Source organism: Manis javanica, chromosome 15 (genome assembly GCF_040802235.1).
Source record: "Manis javanica isolate MJ-LG chromosome 15, MJ_LKY, whole genome shotgun sequence".
NCBI classification, from domain to species: domain Eukaryota; kingdom Metazoa; phylum Chordata; class Mammalia; order Pholidota; family Manidae; genus Manis; species Manis javanica.
Window position 1 is genome coordinate 59,395,660 of NC_133170.1, and position 24,687 is coordinate 59,420,346.

The following is a 24,687-nucleotide window of genomic DNA, read 5'->3' on the forward strand; positions in this document are numbered from 1 at the left end:
AACTTATTTTTCTCATCTGTAAAATGGGCTAAAGAAGAAGCTAATATATATGGAGCAATTAGTAGAGTTCCTGATACATAAATAAATAAGGGAATACACGTTCTTTTCAGACATACATAAACATTCACAAATTGCCCATGTATTACAGCACAAAAACAAATCTCCATAGAATTTTAAAAGCCAAAGTAACACAGGCCACATTCTCAGACCACAATGCAATAAACTTGGACGCTAACAACATGTTGGCCAAAGAACCAGCCAAAAACATAACCACAGGGGAATTTGTAGACACCATTTCAATTAGCTTTTTAGATAAAGAAGAAATCAAAGAGAGAAGGATGAACACATTAGAAATGAAAGACATGGAAAGCTTGTTCATATCAAAACCAATGGGATGTAGGCAAAACCCACACAGAGGAAAACGTCACTACTTATATCTAGAAAACAGGAAAAACAAAATAAGTGAGTTAAATTGACAACATAAAAGCTAGAAAAGGGACAATAAAATAAGTTCACCTTTAAGAAAGTAAAATGAAGATACTGTGGAGAAAAAGCAGAAGCCATGAAATAGGAAACAAAAGTCTTTTATATCAGTAAGACTAAAAGCCAGGGGTTTTTTGGCCTAACGAAATAGACAAAACCTACAACAAACTTGATCAGGAAATAAAGAGTGGTGATGCCAAAAAACAACACTAGAAGTGATAAAAGAACCACACCCATATGGGGAAGACTTTTAAATTATAAGCTATTTTTACAGTCTGATTCCCACAAATATAAAAAGCCTAAAAGAAATGCATGAAGTAAAAAATTCCATTAGACCACTTACCTTAGAAAAATGTCAGAATAGCCAAAGACATAAGCCTTAAATGTCAGACCTGGAGGCTCTACAGGCAAGTTCTACCAAGCTTTCAAGGAATGGGTCATTCCTGTATTGTATCAGCTGTTCCACAGGGTAGGAAAAGATGAACAGCTTGTTCTAGAAGATTAACATAACCCGGGTTCAGAAACCACAAATGGAGAGTGGGCACTCACCCAGGAAAAAGGAAACCCTGGTCTAAACTCACTTTGAAAACACACACAAAAGTTCTAAATAAATGTTTGCAAATTGAATCCTATTAGAAGAATATATCCCGAGGAAAGTAGGATATAATTCAGGAATGCCAGGTTGATTCTCCATGAAGAAATTGATTAACATTACTCACTCTATTAATCTTAAAGGGATTAAAAGTGAAAGAACTGGATGATTATCTTGATGAGGGCTTCTCAAAAGCCAATTTAACATCCATTTGTATTGGTGGTGGTTTTTAATTCCCAGTAATGAAGGCGTGGAAGGAAAGCCTCACCTTGACAAATGTCTAGCAGAAACCGAAAGGAAATGTCCACGTTGTGCAGAAACCTCACAAGCTGTCCTGCTGAGTGAGGAGGGAGACTCCAGTGTCTGTTCAAGTCTCTTGGGTTTAGTAGTGTTGGAGGCCTTAAGAAGAAGAAATGAATAACCTTTTTTGTAAAGACAGAAACAAAAGTATCCAAGCAATGTCATTGTCTCCCTAAAAAATCTGAGACAATCAACTGGCTGAATGGGAGGCCTTCAGAATGCAGAAAGTAAAAGCCGGGTGCATATCAGCTGCCTAACTTTGGAATGCATCCCTCAAGCCACCCACAAGCCCATCAGCTAAGGTTGGAAGCCTTACTGGACCCAGATGTTGATGTACCACCTCTGACTAATCATTGACTGATCACTAAGCTACGCTGACCCAGGACAACCCCTTGGAAACCAGACTTAAAAAAAAAAAGCAAGTGTAAATAAATACTGACCAGAGACATCAGAGGCCACACACTCCAGGAGTACGACTCTAGAATTAGTCCAGGCAAGTCACTAAACAAGCAAATGGAGGGGTAAGAACCCAGAGTTGCTACAATACTGATCTGAAGTGTTCAGGTTAAAAAAAAAAATGTGCAAAGATAGGTACAGGGGAAATGATGGTGTACAGTGGAAGGAGGCGTGAGTAGAAGCTGTCTCCAAGGAGCCCAGGTGTGGGACTTAGCCATCAAGGACTTCAACTATTAAAAATATGTTTAAGCAACTAAAAGAAATCATGTTTAAAAGGGCTCAATAGCAGATCGGAGCTGACAAAGAATCAGTGAACTTGACAGGTCAGTAGAGACTACCAATCCAAAGGACAGAAATGAAAAAGAATAAAAAGCAATGAGCAAAGCCTCAGAGACCTGTGGGACACCATGAAGCACACCAACATACATGTAACTGGAGTCCCAGAAAGAGGGGGAGAGCAGAGAGCAGGGCAGCAAAAATATCTGAGGAAATAACTGCCCCAAACAGCACAAGTGTATAGATGCCTTCACAGTAAATGATTGGAAGAAAATGGCTATCCATTTGGACAAAATTACAGAAAACATGTAAACAAACAAAAAAATGGATTAGAAATTTGTATGCAAGAAAGTTTAGCAGAAATTAGTGAAATATTTTCGTAACCTTTGTATGGGAAAGCTGTTCTTCCTAAGCAAGTCATAAAATCCAGAACCCATCAAGATCGACAGATCTCAGTTCACAAAGCTGTTATTTTGTGTGATCAAAATACTCCATAAAGAAAACCAAAAGATATTTGGGAGAATATATTTGCAACATAGTTAACATACTAATAAAGAATATGTTAATGATTTCCACAAATCCATAAATAAGGAGAAGGCCAAAAACTATAAAAATGGGAGGGGAGGAAGGGGAAATTCAAAAGAAGAAATTTTAGTGGCAAGTATACATTAGCCTTACTAGCAATCAGAGCAATGCGGACTCAAGAAAATGAGGGTTTTTTCCCCCATTAAACTGGCAAAAATCTGAAAGATTGTTAATGTCTGTTGTTGATTAAGATGAAGAGAAATGGGCACTCTCAAATGCTGTTGGTGTAGAAACACAATTTGACAGTACCACCAGAATTTAAAATATGAGTGTCAACAATGCCACTGCTAGGAACCTTACTCAAAATTCTCATTACATATCCAGCAGAAATTTCTAACTTTTTGATAAAGATGTACATTGTCATTGTTCTCAGCATAAATGTATTCTTCTATTTTGGTAAGGTAGAAAATAAGTTAATAATACTCCATTAGGGTTCTGTTACACTCAGGCTAAAAATCTAGTAGTAGTAGTAGTAATAATAATAATAAAATTTTATTAAGAACTTATTACAGATGAGGCACTATACCGAGTTCTTTACATGGACAAATTCATTTAATCTTCATGATAATTTGGTGAGAGAGCAGAGATACATAAAATGGGGTAGCCAAGGTCATACAATTGGTAAGTAAGTTGGGGTTCCCTTGATGGCCTAGTCGGGGTTCCCTGTGAACCTCTATAGACTCCTGCAAGGCCTCATAATGTGGGTTTGTCTGGATGGGTAGATTTCACCTGGCAATCATTATTAGCATTCACATCACCTGAAGTTAGGAATGCAGAAATGCAGGCTCTCAAGCTCCACCCAGACATGCTGAATCAGAATCTGCATTTTAATAAGATTTCCAGTAATTCATTTGCTCATTAATATTTGAGAAGCCCTGGTCTAAAGCATGTTACTGAAATCTCTCCAACTTCCGCTTCATCTTCTATAAAACGGTGATGACAGTCCTTGCCCTGGAAGGCTGCTGTGGAGAATTTTTTATCCACATATTCATTCACTGAGCAAATACTTTACACCCACCACATGTCAAGCCCTGGGCTATTACTACAGGGAACAAAAGAAATAAGAAAGCATCATTTCCAGCCCACAGGTAGCTTACATTCTGGTGGAACAACACAAGTAATAAGCAAGTAGAACACCTAGTATGTTACATGATGGTAGATGCTGCGGAGAAACGCAAGGGGACAGGGGGGTGATTTTTTATGGGGGTCAGGGCTGGAGACCTTCATGGCCAAGTGGGGGGACCCGGCTCAGGGGTTTGCGGCACCAGCCTCCACTCGTGAAGGCCATGAGAACGTTAGCCCAACTTGGCTTCTCTCCCTTGACATGCTAGCCCCATGGTGCCCCTGCTTGTGTCCAGCCTGACCATCCAGGAGTCTGTGTGTGTGTTCATGAGCGCCCAAACCTGGGGAACTTTCTGCCGTGACTTGAATTTCAGGCAACGGCAGTTGACGGTAACTGATTTTTAAAGCTGGCTGGTTGTTAAGGCACATTTTGCATGAGAAAAGTCCTGGGTTTTGTGACTTAGTAAAGTGTGGAGGGTAATTGCAGCAAGAAGTCTCGAAGTCTCCGTGCAGCAAAGCTCACTGGAGGCCAAAGACAACTTGTGCGTAAGCCAGGCCTGACACTTTAGAGCAACCAGATGATCCAAAGCAAAACTGGACTACTCGACTTTTTTTTTTTCACTGTCTACTTCTCTCCCCCTGTGGCAAACATGGGCTTCTTTTTCTCCCCTCCTCACCCTCAAGTTTTTTTTGGTAGAGATTTGAGGGCTTCCCCTTTATCAAATCAGAGCTGGTCCTGGATTAGGAGGTTCCCACTAACAGGAGCTCAAGGCTCAGAGAACCTCCCAGGGATGCAAAGCCCCTTGGGTGGCGGTGTTCTTGTCCTTGATATCCTGTAACTGAAATGGTGTAGTTTTAAGTGAATCAGGCAGCTCATGTTCTGGGGTAAGGGGTAAGAGAGGGAAGGAAAAAGAACCCCAGTCCAGCAGGAGGAGATCGGGCAGACTTGGGGGATTATGTGATCCAGCTTTCCGCCTATGGACACAATACAACCTGAACATCCCCTCAGTGTAACAGAACCATGTTTCCAGCAGGCTGTCTTAGTTAAGCCATCTGGTAGCCTTTGAATCCACTTTTTATGACTATCCTCGGTTCTTCCTGCTCTGATTTCCGTGACCTTTTCTGAGCTAAATGGAAACAGTTGCTGAGCTCCCTCTGTGGAGAAGTTGAGCTGTTACTTGGTCACTCTGCCTACTTCTCTTTCCAGAAGATCACAATTCCTTTAGTTCTTTTTCCCATCCTAGGCCATCCTCTTTGCTTTCTCCATAGTCCCCAAATAAATAGAAGTTCAAAACTGAGCGCCAAATACCATGCCTCTTCAGCCTCTCCAGATGCCATCCACCATTTGACAGCATGCTGACTTCCACTCCTAATGGTTTTTTGATGTAACTCTCAGAGATACCCCTGGGGTTCCCTGTAACACATAGATATTAATGGCCTAAACCACGAGGTCCAAAACCCTGCATGACCTCCCCCCACCTTTCTAGGCTATGTGCTCCAACATCCTCAGACCCAGCCTTACCCATGACCTTGTCTTCCAGCCTCTCTGGACCATGATGGCTGCTGAACCACCCACATGCACCTCCCTGGCCTCCTGATCTTGCTCACAGCTTCTTCCTGCCCTCGGGCTGTGGAAAGCCCACTCGTTCCTCAATACCCAATTCACACACCATCCCTTCCATCAGCCCTCCCAGATGCCTTCCAGACAGTCCTGCCTCAGGGCCTTTGTACCTGCCTGTACTGGGAACACTCTTCCCTTAAATCTTAGTATTGTTGTCAGGCAGCTGCATCTGGGGATGTCTCTCCCTGCAAAAGGTGAAACCTCAGGGCGGGTGGGGGAGGGATCTTGACTCTGATAGGGAAAGAATTCTCAGGTCAAACAAGAGCCATCAAGAAAGGAATTCATTAAAGCCAAGAGTGGAAGTGAATGTCAGCAGCCCTGCAGGCAGCAGAGAGCAAGGAAGAGCAGAGGGAGGAAAGGGAAGCTCATTAAACTCCTACTCAGCATAGGGCAAATCCCTTGCCAACTCCTAAAGCCCGTGTCACCTGGCATCCACTGTCCGCTTGATCTGCACTGTGTGGGAATTATATCCCTACCACCCCAGAATTTGGGAGAGCCACCAAGCACTGCATGGAGTGAGATCATGTCCCAAGAACTTCCACTTCCCTACTGGTCTGAAATAAACAGGGACAGAGAAAAGGATTGTGTTAAGACTAGAAAGCTGAATGAAATAGCAAAGTGCTGAAGACATTTACCACTGGAGGTGGAAGTAAGCAAATTCTTGTCTTTATCATGAAAATGAGTTGGTAGACAAGTGCAATCAGCTTATGCATCAAGAAAGTTCATTTGATAAGACAGTACACGCTCAGATGGGAGTGCGGGTGACCTCAGTGAGGGGGCGTGGTTTAGGCGTTAGGGTTTTACAGGGCCTTTTGGGTACGGGTCAGCGTAAGGCATGATATATACACCTGATTCATAATTCCTTTGAAGCTTTGTCTTAAGAATAGGGTTATTTGGGTGACTGTGTCAACCCAGATCTCAGCCTTCTTTATTACCCCCATAAATTAATTTATACTCTGGAGGTCTCTCTCTCCTCCTGGTTACAAAGTTAACTTAATTGATTAAGGCGCTGCAAGAAGAGGAAGAGCAGCATATAGATTAAGTTAAAGAATAAACTGGGCCTCTTGCTCCGGCTGAGTAGATTTTACAATGGCATTACCCTTGTCCCATGTCCCTGCTCTGTCTCAGTGTGACCGGCTTTTTCTCATAATGCTGGTCTGAGCCCAGTTCACCTTTTCAAGCGACGTCTTCCCTGGCCACCTTGGCTAAAGCTGCAAACCCCCACCAACTCTGTCCCATTTCCCCATGTGTTATTCCTTCTTAGCACCTGCCACTATCTGAAATTACTGTTTTTCATTCTGCCTTCTTACACGAGATTAAAAATGCCCTGAGAGTCTGGGTCATGGCTGCCTTTTTTCCTTTGTTTCCCCAGCATTTGGTGCCGGACCATAGTCTATGCTCACGTAAAGTAAAGAACTGGCTGCACCTGCTCTTTTGGTATCACCAGCACAAATATTTCTTCCTGCCGTAGAACAGGGTGTATGTCCTTAGACACCCATATGCCCTACGACACATCTCACTAGCCCCTCATATATCCTAGGAACTCAGAATATTGCACTAAATTGAAATCCTCAGGTAGATGTTTCAGCTACTTCCCATTAACCCACTGAGGGTTTACTTAATTTCAATGTGGTAATAAGTAAAAAGGGTAAGACTTCAAAATAAAGGGCTGACTCGCTTATCAGAAATGAAGGCTTCTAAGAGCCAGCTTAAATTCCACAAATTTTGGTCCAAAGTATCGTGAAAACAGTCTCATTGTCTCTGTTTCTGTCTCCCTTCTTCTCTCCCTCCTGACACACATGCCCGTCAAATGTGCTGATGCCAACGGTGATCCCAAACCATTTTTTTTCTCTTTTCTTTCTTTCTTCTCATGTCTGAATGTGAGCTGATAGTCAAGTTCCTGCAATGGGGTCAGGATTCAGTTGGCTTCAATTTTTTTAACAGAAGCCAAACACTTAAAAGAGGGGAGATGGCTGATTGAATTCTGGAGCAGGAGTTACGCTCCTGGGATGGTGGGTCAATTTTAGTTTTGGCTGGAGGGAGAAAGAGAGCATGTGGGGGGGGGCGTGTATTTTTGTTGTTGGGGATGTTGCATGCATGCACACACAGCTCACACCCACCCACTGAGCCTCTGCTGGGTTGTGGGTGTGTGTGTGGCTCGGGCCACCCTTTAGCTGAGGGACAGAGGAGCCGCCACACCAGCTGGCCACTCCTGCCAACCAGGGGCCAGCCTGATGGGGGCCTGGGGACTGTGCCCAGGCTGAACATCTGGAAGTGTTAACGCTTCGATGCTGGCATGTGGGCCAGCGAGACTGCAAATGCCTGAGTGCCAGGGGCTTTCTGGACTCTGCCATGAATAGGCTTTAAAAGTTGGTGATTATGCAGTTTACTCTCTTTCGTGCCTTTTTTTTTGTTGTTCCTTAAAAGCAGCATAACACGGATCCCTGTGTTTGCAGGGGTGATGGGCTGTTACCAAAGTTGATAACAGGAAGTCTCACTGAGGATAAACAGAGCTCATCGGTCACTGCCCAGGAACACATGGTTCTAATTGAACCTGCCGAGGACTGACCGTGTGTGCTTCCGAAGCACAAAAACAGGAAAGCTGCTTTCTGACACACGCACCAAGTTTCTTCTGACCAAAAGGAACTTTCTCAACATTGTTAGACACTGAGAAGTAGTTATCTCCCCAGTTGTCAGGGAGCCAACATCACTCACTTCTCATCTAAGCTTAGGACCTAAAGCATCTTTCAGGCCTCCCATAAAGTCCTGAACCTTTAAGCTTAATGAATGACATCTAGGTTTCTCTTTTCACTGCTCTGATGTACATACTCTCCGAAAAGTAGTGTAGGAGGTTAGACAGGTGGATGTGCATGAGACAGCCATCAGAAAATGATTGTTACTTACTTTTTGATAAGAGGGTAATAATAAAGTGATACATCTAATAATTGCAGAGATGGCTCAGTGAGCCAGTAGCTGAGCGATCTTACCCTATACTGCATGATGCCTGTGAGTGAGGGTCTAAGAGCTAGAACCAGAATCGAAATAAACCAGTTCCAAGAACTTGGTTGTGTCCCACACGGGGGCTACTGACTCATTTATTATCCAAATCAACAGACTATTCTGCTTCCAAAATGTTTCATTATCTGTGGAAGGGAAACATTTTTGGCATGCATGTCAAGTGCTCAGATAACGTATTTATGTCTCACTCGTTCACTAAAGAGACTCTAACCACATCTGGAAAGTCTTTTGTGTCACTGCTTCTCTGAAACCACATCCCATCTGTATCACTTTAACTCCAGTAAAAGGCCATCCCCATGCTTGTGAAATGGGCTTCGGCGTGCAGGGGCGGGGGGCGGGGGGCTTGCCTTTCTCTGATTAAATGTAAATAAATTCTGTTTCACCCAGCAGCCTGGTGGTGGCCTGCCCTTGCCTTCGCAGCCTGTTGGCCTGTCACGCCCAGAGCGAAAGGGTGCAGGGGAGTGGGCAGGGAGCGCCATTGTTTCAGCCAAACCCTAGAGCTGGCGGGAAACCGACCATTAGTTTTTACCAGAAGAGGTGAATTTTTTCTGAAATCACAGCGGGCACAGAGAAGTCAAAGTCGCACCGTGGGTGTGCTCTGCCTTCCCCTGGAAGGTCTGTTTGAGGTTTTCCCCCATATTTTCTGATCAGTTATAGTCTCAATAACGCACCAACCTTTCAGACCTAATACAACTTTCACAGTGGTATGACCCTCAGTGATGGGTCAAGGAGCTAGAGAAAGCATGTACACATTTTATTTAGAAGGTAATTTTCAATTAAAGAGAAGACATCTAGAATTAATTTTACGATCTTTTTGGGCTTTCAGAAGTCACTCGTTTCCCTTTACGGGAATTGAGTGGCACTAGGCCATCATGAGTTCTTGCTCCTCCCGCTCTGTCCCTGCTCTGCAGGTTTGGCAGGGGTCTGTTACTTACTGGACCGCTATTATGTGCTCTCTTTTACCATTTCAAAACCAGAACGTGACTCTTCATTTGAGGATCAAGCTCGGAGAGACTGCAAAGCTACAGCCTTACATTAACGTAGCTCATAGAGTTGTGAACATCAAAGTGTTTCGTGTCTTTGGAAATCAAGGTGCTTTTCCTTTTTGTCTATTTGTATGGACACATTGGAGTCTCTCGCTACACACACAGGTAAGAATCAGGAAGTCAGAACTTGCCAAACTAATAAACAAGGGGACCCTTTCCTCAGAGCAAAAGAATCCATGGCTCTTCAGCAGGGCCGACCAAAGGATGCCTTCAGGAGCTCCTCCCTTTAAATGAGATGATGCATACACACACAAATCATGTTTTCAATCTTTCAAATACCTTAGTAACGTAAGCTAGGCATTTCTAAGATTGTCATCTGCTGTTTCTCTGCTCTTGTGGTAAATGGTGTCATTGTAATTGAAAAACCAGGGTAGACAGATGGAGCCTTTGGGCATTCACCCCTTCCAGGTTACTCTGGCTTTGCATTATTACAAAGACTTGGAGTGAATGGTGATGCATGAAAATATTTGTCTTATTAAAATGTCATCATTCATTGGTCATTGGTCGATACCAAGAAATGCTCAAGAATAAATCATAGCAATACAAAGGGCTCTGTAAAGACTGTTTATCGCAGTTTATATTTTGCTGAATGGCAAATACATAGGTCTTATTTATCTTTCTAGTGGTAGACATCTTTGGTCAGTCTCACTAGCCAGCTGATACCATTTCTCAGTCATTTGATGGCTACTCTTTTTATTTCAAACCTCAGAGCCCTAAAATTAGCATCACCAAAGCCATTGTGGTAAATACTAAGTCCCTCATGGCAAAAAAGGACGTTCTGTCTTCTGATACCTTGTTCTAAGACTAGGCAATAAGTAATTGAATTAACAAAGTAGGCATTCAAAACATTCTCTGGGTTTTCAGACTCAAGGGGCATGTGAATTCAGAGGAGCAGGTGGTGAGTAGGGATGGTTCATGTTTACCCAGTTGCCATCAGCTGTGATTGGTGTAACATAACACGGGAAAGTGGCCCAAGGGTGTAACAGAGACCCTAAACCCCATGATTAACTGATAAATGGAAGTTAACATGAAACACATGTCACTTAAAAAAATGGAACTATGCCCTTTTTACCCAAGTCAATTTGACATAGTCTTCAGATCAAACTTCATCCAAGATCCACATTGGTGGCGCTAAGCATGGCTCGTGGGGAATACTGTTGTCATTTCTCCTTTATTGGCTAAGTACTGCCTTCAAGACAGTACACTTCATACATCAAGCCACAGACACTTGGGTGACCTTCCCATCCCTGGAACCCAGCTGGCTGGAGTGCAGTCAAGGACCGGGCTGATGCAGATGGAAAGGGGCATCTGTCTATGCCTTAGTCATTAAAAATAACCCAGTAAAGCCATGTGCCTCGGGTGAGAAGTGGGTCCTTAAATTTGAGGCAGGTGAACCCGTCTTCTGGGTACTGGCTCCCATCTACGATGGCCTGCAGAGCCCTCCTCTGTGCCCAGGCCCACCTCTCCTGCCTCATTTCTGCCCACTGCTACCCAGCGTTCATCCAGGGCTAGAGCCATGTTGAACTCCCAGGCCCTCAACTCCAGCCTGCGGTTTGCAGCTCACCACTTTTAAACATGCAATCACCTTCCCCTTTCTTTCTCCACTCTCTGCAAGTTCTCTTTATCCTCCAACATCCTCCTTTGGCTCAGGTGCTCAGATCATGACAGGCGCTGGCTTGCTGGGTGTGGGGATGTCTGTAAACAAGATTTACAGTCACTATAGGAGCTCTGCCCTGAGGGCTGTGAGAAGATAAACAAGGTGAAGGCGGTGGGGCTGGGGACAGAGGCTGTGCAGCACATGCAAGGAAGGTGGGACAGGAGAGGACATGCCCTCAGGGGGACTAGAGATGGTGCTCCTGCCATGTCCACATGTATAAGTCCTTGGCCTGGCCTGTCTCGCCTCAGTGTCCTCCTCTATAGGAAGGGGGTGAAAACTGAGGTGAGATGTCCCAATTTGCCTGGCACGTCCCTGGTGTATGTCTCTATCTTGCTCTTCTATCTGGCTGACTACTACTTCAGTCAAAAAGTGTCCCAGTTTGAACAATAAATTATATGGTCACCCTCCAGATAGCAGTACCCTCTGCCCATGATAATTATAAGGATTCAACAGATGCCGTAGCTCTCAGAATAGTACCTAATGGTAGCTAGTATGCCATTTATATCTGACCTCAGTGTAGAGATAGGGGATTTAAGCAACTGGAATTGGTTTCCAGGGTGACATGCTTGGGGCAGAAGCCTTGTAAAAGAGATTGGAGGACTTTCCTGTCCCTACAGTTGTCAGACCCAGGAGCAGGGACAGTGTTAGGGCTGCTCTCTTCTGGGGACTGGACGGGTGACCCGTGTCCTCTCTGCTCTTGGACAGCAAACCACCCTGAAGTACCTACCTTATGCAGGCCCCTCTCCTGAGGCTACGATGTGGAAATGCCCTTTCCTCCAATCCCTGTATCAGACCACCACAGCCCTGAGGCTCTGTAAGAGTTCTAGGTGCCCCTTTGAATTTAACATTCAGAACACAGTGAATTCTAATTTTCAGTATCGTATCCAGGGAGTCACCCAGATTCACACTCCAAGCCCAATATTTCAGGATGTGAGGGTTTGCCAGACCACTGAGAGTGTGCAGGGCACTCCATCCTCAGCCAGGCCTGGGGCCTCGGAGGCTCCTGACCACCAAGCCCCCCGACTGAGGCTGAGCAGGACTCTGCCACCACATAATGTCCATATTTTCCTTGGGCTCCTGACAGTTTCCCAAATCACCACCATCCCTTGGTTTCAACTTGCACAGTGTTTTCTTTGAGGTCAGGACAGGGGGAGGCGGGGCAGCCAAAAGCCAACAGAAAACCCTCAGTAGCTGCCTTGGCGGAATTCAGCCTCGACACTGTGTCCCGCATCCCCTGTCCCTCTGTGTGGTTGGTAAAGTCCTCTTACGTTCCAATGGGCATGGACCTCTTCCAGCTCCCAGGAGTCCTGGGAGATAAACGGCCCTGCATGGGAAGCATTTGGACTCAGTCTGGAAAACAGATGAGAATGAGTGGGCAGAGAGGGACAGGGACGCTGGCCACAGAGCCCTTGGCCAACCAAGGAAGTGAAGCTGTTGGACGTTACCTCTGTGGGGCGTGGTTGTCTCCAACATAAGATAAAGTGGTGTTCATCTTGATTTTGAGCAAAAAGGGTGGTTAGAACTAGGTTGTGGGGGTCAGCAATTGCTTATCTTCATAAAGTGAGATTAGGCAACACTTTGCTATAATGAAAATGCATGGATAGTCCTCAAGTGTGAAATTAGCAACTGGGGACAACCTTAGTGACCACGTGTGCCACCATCCTGATTTTACACATGAGGAAACTGAGGCCCGGAGACCCAGGTTGGCACAGCTGTTAGGAGGCAGAGCTAGCCCTGTAGCTCCAACCGTCGAGTGTTCATCAAGGCCGTCTGTGCCCCGGGATTCCTCCGCCGAGTGCCTCTTGCTGCCAACAGCCGGTCACATGGCCTTGGAGTCATGGAACTCGGGGCCTCTGGTTCCTTATCTGTCAGCTGAGGCCAAGGGGCCGCATGATCTTGGAGCTGCCTCCCAGAAACAACATTCCAGGGTGCTCTGTTCCCTTTCCAGCCTGAGACAGCACAGAGCGGCCTGGCCTCCCCACCAGCAGGCACTTTTATCTCCCACGGTCTGGGCCGGAATCGGAGCAGGGTTTCTGCCATCCTGGCAGAAATGGGTCAGGATGGAGGACCCTGGGATTCCCAGGCTTCTGGCTGGCAGTTCCTTCCTTTGGACCAAGGTGTGGGCAGGACGGGATGGTTTCCCCCCACATCCCCTTTCCGTGGCCCCCGCCACCGCCCGCTCCTCAGCCTCCTTCCCTGGGCATCAGGAACTGGTTCCCGGCAGGTTTGCAGAGCTAGGTGATCTGCATTCCAGCCCTGCTCTGCTGCCTGCCAGCTGGGGCCCTCAGGCAGGCATCAGGCCTCCCTTTGCCTCTCAGTTTCTCCTTCGGTGAGATGGGGTGAGGGCTGGATGGGCTCCTGTGTGTGAGGCGCTGGGAGCCAGGCACACAGGGCTGCCATCCTGAGCTCTCTGCACAGCACATGGAGAGCCTGGCCTCCGATGACCCTGGCCAGGCACTGAGTCACTTGATTGAGCCAAGGGAGCATCTGCAGCAGGATTAGCTCGTCTGACTCAGACCTGGGCAGCATCAGGCAACCTTCAGTCTCCCTTCAGAAAGGGGGCCACCCTGAACCGCCCAGAAAAGCATCGTTGTCCCGATTGGAGTGATTTCTGCGTAACCAGAGTTGGAGCACAACGGGCAGAGATCTCTACTCACTGCAGACCCCGTCTCCACTTCCCTCTCTGGGTTCTGCTGAGGCAGACCCGGTGTCACACTGACAGCCCCCTGTCATCATGAGCACCCTGTTCACAGGCCACCAGGGACTCCGGGGAGAGGGGGAGGCGAAGCTCTGGGCACGTCTCTGCCCCATCGGGTTGGCCCTGAACCTTCAGTGGCCTTCTGGCCCTACCACTCACAGCTCTGCACTCCCGCTGGGGCCTAGGGGGTTACTGCTGGCACCTGGAAACCAACAGCACCAATTTGGGAGCCAGGGGGAGCTCTGCCCCCTCCCCAGCTTTCCTAGGGATGGAGGCATCCTGCAAGATTCTGAAGTTCAGCTCCTCTAAACCCAGACCAAGCGTGTTTAGGTGGCCAGACCTGCCCATCTGAAAAGACGGGTGCACCAGCCACAGGGCCACAGTATCTCTCTGCTGCCTTTCAGCAAGTGTCCCTTCCAGAAGACAGACGGGAAAGTGGAGACGCCCAAAGTGAAGAACATAAGCACTCAAATGGCCACTGGAAAAGATGTTTGCCAGCCAGGCTATGCCGTGCAGCTGGAAGAGAGGGCAGCCCCAAATCACACAATCCCCAGTTACCTGACGAGGTGAAGCTAACAGATTCTTTCAGCCAACTTAATAGGGATCAACTGTGGGTGCCTGGAGGCAGGGACTGAGAGTTGCCTGGAAAGGGGCTGTGGGAGCTCTCTGGGGTATTGGACGTGTTCTGTGCCTTCACCAGGGTGGTGGCTCTGTGGGTGACTTTATTTGTCAAATGCATCAGACTGTCCCCTGAAAAGCTGTGCATTTTAGTAAATGTAAATTTTACCCCAATTTTTAAAAGTTAGAAAATTACTTAAATAACATCTACTTATAATATTTAACCTAACCATGTAGTTTCATACTTAAAATAACATAATATGTTAATTTATACTGTTCCCATCCACACCTTTCACAAAATGACTTGATGCAAATGTACATCTTTTGAGATTAACGTGCACGTTTAGTTGAGTATTTTCACAGCATATCATCTTCAGTTTGTCTAATTGATTTTAAATGCAGAGCACGTTGAATCCATGATGAAATTGTTATTGCTGCTAACATTTTATTGCAAAACACAAATGCCCTTCTGCATGATGTTGTAGCAGTTGTTTTTCTCATTTGTCCTACAATTGATATTTATGATCCTTGCTACATAAGCAACTGAGGTTTTGCTTCCTAAAATGAGCTTTAAAATATCACAATTTACTACTGTACCCCAGGAATAATCACCAAATCTGTGTTAACCCTCATTGCCTCCCTCCTATTTATTCCCTCAAGTGACCACCAAAATCATCTGAAACCAACACTTGAGACCATTTCAGGCTGGTATAGCTCCCCAGATTTTGTGGTTCAAATACAGTAATTGAGAGGGTACTAATTTATAAGATCCTTTTGAAAAATAAGCCCTAAACTGTGAGATATTTGTAAAGGCAACACTCTTTTTCTAATGATTAAAGGAAATACACCTTCTTCGTCTTGTTAGACATTATAGTAAATCCTGACATCCGAGTTCAGACCAAAGATAAAATAGAAATTAATTTAGCAAATGTGGGGGTCTTGTTTATAGTTCATTACTAAAAGATTAGCATTGTTAGCTTAAATCAGAAGTTTCTTATGTAATAAGTTTTACACTAAATTTTGCTCCAGACCATGCATGAGCAGTTGGAACATTCTTGAGTAAATTGAAACACACTGTGTTTTTCTCAAGGGCATTACAGATAGTAGAGTTTAAACAGATGATTCTAGTTAGAAATGGCATTGCAAACACAATTCTAAATTGCCAATTACTAATTATTAATTTTGTGGCATGGCTTTAAACTATGTCCAGTCTTCTTCAGCTACAACCAGTGTGATGTGACGATGTATCAAGAAGACTTTGTCTTTTCAATAGTGCCTCAATTTAGACATAAAAAATGGTGTTTTTTTTGAAGGAATCAGCATGCAAGACTAGACAGTGTTCTGTTGTTTTGTTTTTGTTTTCAGCGTTGCTATTGCTCAGCACCACCGCCACTGCTGTCAGAAGCAAAGTCAGATAACTCACCAAGAGCTAGCTGGGCATATAAGCTCCTGTATGGCTCAGTTCGGTTGCTGCCTGACAATTTTTTTTCTTGCAGCAGAACCCTGGTTTTAAATGACATTCTATGTGGTCAATGTTCTGGTTGGAGCAGAGCTGGGGGTCCCAAGCAGTCCTGCTGGTCGCCTCTTCTCCCCTCTGGGGACACTGCTAAGTGGTTTTATAGCACCCTAGTTGCTCCATGGCACACAGGGCAAAATCCTCTGGCAGCAGATCATGCATAAAGGCTTGGTCTCAGAAGACCTGGGTTCAAAATCTAGGTTCTGGACTCTGTGATTGTTGTCAAGTAGCTTTGCCTGAGTTCCATTTTCCGGTCCAGACAAAGAACATGATGGCTTATCTCAGAAAGTTGCTGTGAGGCTGCTTGTAAATGTGATTTGGGAACCAGGAAGGTTTACTTTGTTCCTGAAGCCTTACTGTTCTCTACTCACATTGCATTTATGTGTTACATGCCATCTTACCTCAAATCTTTAAGGACTTAGAATCCACATTTTCTGTTGTTTGGCCTTACTGATGTCACCCCTTTTGCTTTTCAGCTTTTCAGCCATCATTGTCCACTGTAGAATGGATGGGGGAATGGGGGAAAGCTGACTCTACTGCCACTTCTGCAATAAGGGGCTCCAGGCTTATGATCCATTCCTGGGACAGGCCACTCTGACAGATTTCTTTCCATTTCCAGGTGGGCCAAGAGAAGGGGAACTGTTCTTTCCAGAAAAATCCAACCCCCTGCATCATCCCTCAAGAACAAGAAAATATCTTCCATACAATATTTGCTTTTTTCTCAAAGTCTGGAAGAAAAGTCTTGGTAAGAACATGCTTACTGACTGGGTTTACATGGGTGGTCCTTACTAGAAAGGCAAATTGAGATGAGAGGCCAGCTTTCTATTTGGCATTTATTATTTCCCAAATCTGGCTTTAATCATTTGGCTTATGAAATCACAAGGACTATGGTCAACTCCTGTTTTTCAGCTGGAGGTTTCAATCAAAGTGTTAAATTTATATCCCAAATCTCACTGCCCTGCAAAGGGAAAAACCTTTGCAGCCCACCAAACACAAAGGAGAGCATTTCTCCAACTAATGAGTATAATGAAGAATGATGGTTCTTGTGCAACCCCTTTGGAAAGCTGTTGTGCATTATCTATAAAAAGATCCATACCCTTTGGCCTGGCAGTTCCCCTCCAAGGTATATCCCCAAGAGAAATGAGTACTCGTGTCCACCCAAAGATATGGACAAGAATGTCTGCAGCAATCTTACAGCCAATCAAAAAATCCATCAACAGGAGAATGAGTAAATAATGATGGTATATCCAAACATTGGAATATTACAGAGCAATAAAAAGCTGCTATGTGCAACGTGAATGAATCTCACAGTCGTAATATTGCATGAAAGAAGCTAGAGACAAAAGAACATTGTAATGTTTCACTTAGGTGAAATTTAGAAATAGCAAAACTCTCAGTAGTCGTGGAGTTCAGGATAGTGTTTACTTCTGGAAGAATATCAGCAGAGCAGCATGAGGGAAGCCACTTAGGTACCGGAAATATTCTACATCTTGGCCTGTGTCTAAACATATACAAAAATATATCAAGATAGACCCTTAAGGTTTATTCTGTTTACTGTATGTAAGGTATTCCTCCAATTTTTTTAAGTGAAGATATTAGAGATGGAATCATATGCTTTTCCAAAGTGTCCTTCCCCCATATCTTTGGTTACATCTCTTTAGGGCCTTATTTCGGCCTAGGTACATCTCACTCACATATTTTCCCTCACTTTTTTTCCTTGTAGAAGCAGGACTGTTTGCTACTTGGAAGGTTGGCTTTTCACTTACATTGATGCTGATGATACAAATATTTTTTAAAGCCCATAGAATTGTTAGTCGTAGTTGTAACTAGTTGTTTGACAGATACAACTCGGTATCTGCTGAAAAATCTTACCCTGCCAGCAAAACATCCTGAAGGTATGTACATATATTGTAGATCCCACAACATAGAAGAGAAGAACTCCTCTTTTGTATCTTAAATTTGGAATTTAGGTTTCTGTTGGCAGTTCTTGTATTTTCTTGGTCAAACATATTTTTCTTTCCTGGTGCTTTGTCTTGAGTTCTCTGGTGACTTCTTAGCCCTCTAATTTGCCCTGCTTAAAAAACATGGCCGTGAAAGTGTATTTGAGTCTGCACAGGCAGAAATTTTTACATAATGCAGGAAATATGGTTTGTGTCCAAAACTTGTAAGAAAAATGCTTTCGGAATATGCAAATGTGTTTCTCTTTAAAAACAATTATTTTGTTTTTAAATTGTGAAATCCAGTTCTTCAGTGGGGTAAGCCAGTGAGCTGCTGTCCTCCCAGTTGCTTGACTTGAAGGCATGTTCGGGCACCGTCTGGGCAGGAAATCCTTCGATTGCCCTCTGGCGGCGAGAGGACATGACTGCACCTTAGGAATTGTCTCTGTCGCTGCTCTAGAAATTTGTGGAGTCCTCTGCGCCACAAACTGCATTTGTCTTTGTTCTTACACCTGCCTGACTGTTCTCTGATTTTTCTTCTCAGGACTGTGAAAAACCAGGAGTTTCTTGCCTAACAATGCACTGTAACCTTAGTGCACTGGCTAAAGAAGAAAGTCGTACTATAGACATTTATATGCTGCTGAACACAGAAATATTGAAGAAGGTAATTCCTGGGGAACTGCATTCTGTGGGTTCATTTAAAAGCCTTTGAACTGGTTTCCTCATGAAACTCTGCCTGCTCGTTTAAAAACTTTCTTGACAAGTACCAGTGACAATTGGGCTGCTAGAGGATGCCAGGGAAAGGTACTAAGAGTGGTCTTCAAGAGTGGTCCAAGGTCCCACAGTATCAGCATTGCTGGAGCTCATTAGAAATGCAGAATCTCAGAGTCCACCTAAGAATTACTGAATCACCATCTTCATTTTAACAAGCGCCTCAGGTATTTTCTTTGCACATTTACATTTCTCCGCTTTAGCCTGCCTGAGAATCATCTGGAGATCTTGATAAAACTCACATTCCTGGAGGTGGCACCTGAGATGCTGTATTTCTGACAAGCTCCCAGGTGATGCCAACACTGCTGGACTGGGGACCACATTTTAGATCAGGGGCTGGCACTTAGATCTGTAAAGGCCTAATAGCAAATATTTTAGGCTTTATGGGCCCTACAGTATCTTGCCATGGCTCAGCTCTGCCATCATATTGTGAAAGCTGCCACAGACAATACTGAGTGAGCATGGCTGTGGTCTAATAAAACTTTATTTAGAAAAACAGGTAAAGGGCTGGATTTGACCCATGGGTCACAGTTTGCCAATCCCATTTAGAGGATGATTTGTTTCAGAGAAGCCCAGCTTTTAAACCTCAGGTCATTTTGTTATTATGGTTTATCCAGAGGGGTTCATTAAAAGTATTTCAGTGAAATGGAGGCCCTTAAAAAATCATACAGATTCTCTATTTTGGCATAAGAGCTGCTGAGTATGAAAGGCCATACCCAACAAGGTGCTTTAAAAATAATCACACATGAAGATAAAGCAAAACATGCATGTTAATCACAGAGATTCTATTTATTTTCCTTTGGAAAAACTAAATGTATTAGTCTGTATAAACCTATCAGTATATGAATGCATACTCAGAAAAATCATTCCAGTGTTATTTTTTCAATTAGACATGGCAGTAACATGCTGGCCTAAGAAGGCACAGGCACAGGCCACGGGGGCCACATGTGCAGCCCCCACGCCCCCTCATGCAGCTGTGAGACCTGGACACAGCTCTGTTTTCCCTGGTTTCCTTCGGAGGGAACCTGGTTTGGGGCAGGTTGAACTCACACAGCCCTGCTTCCCTGTTATATGTCTTCCTTAAAAAAGGACGGGGTTGGCCTTAAATAGAATTCGTGCCTCATATCAAATTTACCGAGTATCATAATTCCTCCAAGTGGTAAAGATACCTCAAGACAAATGCTGGGCATAGAAGCCACAGGGCATAAATCTGCAAAGAATTAAAAAAGCTAACCTTTTCAAACAATATGGCTTCTCTCTCATTTACCAAATTTACATCTCCCTGTATGGCCCCGGAAGATGACTAGTTAGCCAGAGACGGGTAAGATTCCTCAAGGGAGGAACAACCTAAGACAGGCACAGTCACAGGGGGGCCATCAGGTGAGAAATTGGGGATCAACAGTGGTGAGGCTTAGAACCTCACCCCCCCTGTTTTGAGAGAAATCTTCTGCATCTGTGGATGTTTTATTGCCCTTGTCTAGCTCGGAGTAACACATAGTCTACAGGCACACACCTGATCATCTACAATTGCTCTCTTACAACACTAAACTATGTTTTCTACCTTTATCTTGCATCTACCTACCACTTCAGCATTTTATTAAAAATAATAATAATAATAATAATAAAGGGAGAAATGTGGGATCCACATATAAATCAAGTATAAAAATCAAACAAATATTCATATTTGACCTGATTGTTTATAGCTCAAAATGCGTGATCAAAACCGAAAGTTTCTGTGATGACTGCCCTTGTACTGTTCACCATGTAAGAACTTATTCAATATGTAAGAATTCGTTCACCATGTAAGAACTTGTTCGTTATGCTTCAGCAGATTGGAGACTGATGAGAATTAGGCTTGAGATGGATTAATGATTGTGCATTGAGCATTGACTCCCCTATACAGAATTTTATTGTTGTCAACAACCATTTGATCAATAAATATGAGAGATGCCCTCTCAAAAAAAAATAATAAATTACACCAGTTAAGAACAAAAAAAAGGACGGGGTTGGGAGAGGACCAGACACAAATCAGAGCACCTCTGGCCATCCTGACTCCAGAGGGAGTTCTGGCAGCCCCCACCACAGGAAGTGCCTACCTGGCATAGGTCCCCAGGTCAGGTTGTAGGACTGTGATATAGGCACTTACCCAGCCCGTTCATCTTCCTCCAATGGCCCTGGTGACAGTTTTGTTTCCTGGGCCACACTTGCCCCTGTCCAAAGAGCTCTGTTCATGGGAAGCCACTCTGATTTCTCCTCCACCCTCAACCCAGATGGCTGCAACTTGCACTGCAGTCATTTGTGCTTAATTTAACTGCTGGGCCTCAAGCCCGCCTTGTACACAGCTCTGCGGGCTGTTCTTCTGCATCGTTCCCTCTCTCCGCGACTAATGGCAACCCTTTGCCAAGGAATGTGTCCCACTGACTTGCGTCCCTGTGGACTGTCCAGCCCAGTCCTCATCCAAAGAGAACAGAAAGCAGTAGGTATATATGGCATGACAGGGTTACTCTCCCTAAAAGTATCCTTTCAGCAGAAACCAATAGAAAATCCAGGCCTGGGACACAGCTGACCTGTAAGCCAGATGGGACCCCAGCTGCTCTGGGGCTTGAAATGCAGGATGCAGGCCCCTGAGGCAGCCACGACCTCCTTGGAGAGTGGAGCCTGAGGAGGCTCGGGGGCCCCCCACCGCAGGAGGATGTGGACCAGCGCCAACCTTATGGTTTGCCCGGGCCTGTGTTTATTTCCTTTGACCTCAAGGTCTGGCCCCAGACAAGAGAATTTGAGGTTTTATTGTTTTGACCTTAACAAGTTTTCATTTGAAGTGTGGAATCTGACTTGAAATTATTGAAGGATTCAGATTTCTCTGAAAGCGCTCCTCTGTGGCCGCCACTCGGGCCTGTCCTCTGTCAGGCTTCTCATCTGCCTGGCCTTTAACTTGAACAATTTCAGCATCATTGTTATTTTTATTGTCTTTATTAATACCCAAGATGATGATGGTGATTATTCAAGACTGAGAGTATGGCAGATCCTGACACAAAAAACCACTTGCTTACAGTACTGTTAAATTGGTTAAAAAAAAAACAGGTCATTTGCAATAAAAATTATTTACTTCTTAGCATCAACTAATTGGAATAGTTGTTTTGAGTCACAGGCTTCCCAGATGCATTCAGACTATGTTTCACTGCTGTTTAGAAAAAGAAGAGCAGTTAGTGCATGACTCCTGGGCAAGGGACACAGAGTGGCAACCGCACGTGTCCTCCCAGGAAGGTCTTTGGCAGAGATGGGCAGAGGCCCCTCAGAGCTGCTTTATATGGAGAAGAGTCCTCCACTTGGACTTCTGAGCATTGCCTTAACCAGAAGTGGGTCAAGGCTGGCATCTGATATGGATGTCCTCGTGTGGCAGGCCAGCTGAGTAAGCATGGGCAGCTGCCCATGGGCACCTTGCTGGCAGAGCCGCAACCACTCCCACAGGTGGGATGTGGGCTGCCGAATGCTCCATTATGTGGCCTGTTTCTATGGCGGAAGCTGATTTTCCTCTCCACCCCACAGTCAGTGCAGCATCGTCTGTACCACCGGCTCGAGGTTCTGGTCCTTCCCTAAGCTGTGGTTTTACCAACCCCTGTCTTTCACAGATTCCTTCTCCATCCCTGCTTGAAGCTGTTGGATAGGCTTTGAATCTGAGCCCACACCTGGCTGGTGGGCTCTTCCCATGTCCTAGCCCGTGCACCCCGCCCCCACAGCCGCCAGTTCCCTTTCCCTTCAGGCCGTCCATAGCCTGATGTATAAGCCAGGCACTTCCCACTTTCCATGTTAAATGGCTTTGACCCCAAAAGAGCTTCATTTAAGAGCAAAGAAAGAGTTAAAAGTACATCATGTGAAGTTTGAGGGTTGTGGTCAGGGCAGGAAGAAGCTTGAGAAATGTAAGTCAGATGCCTTCTGTGGAATGCCAGGCCTGGACTTGTACACAAACAGCTTTACTTATTCTTTACTCTTTGTGAATTTGTCGATATCATTGTCCAAATATCTGGCTCTTACCACTCGGAAACCACAGCACACAAGCCTGCATGTGTCGCTAGCTGGCAGAGCGCCTCTGGTTTCCAGCAGGCACCCTGGTATGAAAGAGTTCTCAACAGAGAGACTGGAAATCTCTGTGTGGGGGTGTCTGGGATTGGGGGATACCTAGTTCAGTGATGAAAGTGCGTCCGGTCCACACAGATCCTTGGAATTTCAGTTCTGCTGGTACTTGAGGCCCAGCTGTTGCCACTGAAAAAGCTTACCATGAATCGTGTTGTTTGCTGCACAGGACAGTTCATCGGTCATCCAGTTCATGACCCGCGCCAAGGTGAAGGTGGACTCTGCCCTCAGAGTGGTGGAGATAGCCAGTGGGAACCCGGAAGAGATGACGGTGAGTCAGCTGCCCCAGAGGGTGGGGGAGTCTGGTGACCTGGCGTGGAGTTTGAGGGTCTGAGCCAAGACAATGGCTCTGTGGCCGACCCAAGACCATGCCTGCCTGGGCGCCCGGGCCCCCTGGGAGGCCCTGCGGCCTGCCCTTGTGGGAGCACTGTTCTTCAGTACATGGCTCTAGCCAGCCAAAGGAAAACAGTCTGGAGGAGCCCTTGACAGCTCTTGGCTTTCCACCCGAAGCCCAGACTATTTTTATCCTTCTCGGGCCTTTCCCTGAAACCTCATCTGCCCTCCCAGTCACACTGCTCCCTGGGCAAACACTGGGTGTTTCAGAAACAAGCTTTAGAAGGTCACATACAAATCGCCAAGTCCTAGCACCTCTCTTTTGTTCTCCACCTGCCCCTTGTCCTCCACGAAGGCTTCAGAGACGCAGGAGGCACACCAACCAGAAGATGTGGACTGCGGGGTGGGAGATGCTGAGGGGGAAGTGTGGCCCCAGACTTTACTGTCTCCTGTTCTTGCCCACTGGAGTGGGATGGGGAGGGATAATTCATCCTCTGGCATCCACTCCCAGGTCCTGGGCAAGTAGAAAGGGGAGACAGCTGCTGATGAACTGCTTTTCCAATGAGCCACACAGTGGTGCCAGCTTCTCACATCTCCTTCCCTGGAATCTGCCCTCTTTCAAGAGAGGCTTTGCCCAGTCAATGTTGCTGTGACAAAGTTTACAAGTGATAAACTTAAAAAGATGATTACCTTACAAAGAAAAGATTAATTTATTTCCCAATAGCAAGAGAGACGCCACATAACCTAAATGTTAGGGTGGCATGGAACCAAGCCCACTCTACAAGACCCTGGCAGGGGAGGGTTCATGGAGAAAATACACCTCTGAGTGCCTTATGAACTCTGAGTCCTGCTCCTGTTTGTGGTGAGCAAGAGACGAGGGCATCAGCTGGCACAGAACAAGTGTGACTCTGAATGGTGAGGACAGTAATCCTGCTGGGGGGGGTGCTTGGACGTTCATGCTCCGTGCAGAGGAGGACTGGCAGATGGAGAGCTTTGCTCCTCTGTTCACACTGAGAAATTGTCCAAGCAGTAATTTTAGTAAGAGAAACTGAGTGGGATGAAATGGAACAATGTGGAGCCTTCATGACAGAGGGTCGGTTTTCCTGGCAGGCCAAATATTCTCACTCGGCTGTTCCCTTCACCCCCTGCCGTCTGGCCATTTCACTGCTTATTAAGACCTTCACCTGGGAAGCAAAGGAGAGTGGTGATTCACTGCTCATTGTCATGGCTCTGGTTAAAAACTTTCATAGGATGAAAAACATGGCCAACCCAATAGGTTTAGAATGTTCTAGTAGACCACAGTGTTCCCAACTGAGAGCAAATGGAAGTAATTAAGAAGTTTCCTACAGGTAGAATCCCTTGTGTAGATGGAAAAAAAAATCATGGGGCACATTGCCTTTGAGTAGAACACTGAGCTGTGGAATCCAGGAAGACATGGCCTAACATCGCATCCTGAGTCATCTGCATGTGCCAGAATGTCCGCCCATTAATTACTGCTCCATTTTGAGCACCATGGTGATATTTCCATTATCAAGATCTCTTTGGAAGAGGCTGTCATTTCAACTGACTTATCGCAGTACTCCCACG

General features: G+C 45.3%; 1 protein-coding gene across 3 annotated transcripts in view; it reads left to right on the forward strand.

Annotated features, from left to right (window-relative positions):
- Window positions 1-24,687, forward strand: part of ITGA9 (integrin subunit alpha 9) — a 355,701-nt gene that overhangs the window by 265,618 nt on the left and 65,396 nt on the right. For all 3 annotated transcript variants that reach the window (XR_012125479.1, XR_012125480.1, XM_073222610.1), the window contains exons 24-26: window positions 16,548-16,673; window positions 18,410-18,529; window positions 22,937-23,038. Coding sequence is in view for 1 of the 3 variants with exons in the window: in XM_073222610.1 (XP_073078711.1) it covers window positions 16,548-16,673; window positions 18,410-18,529; window positions 22,937-23,038 (348 nt within the window). In the remaining 2 variants the exon portion in view is untranslated. The remainder of the gene's footprint in view (window positions 1-16,547; window positions 16,674-18,409; window positions 18,530-22,936; window positions 23,039-24,687) is intronic.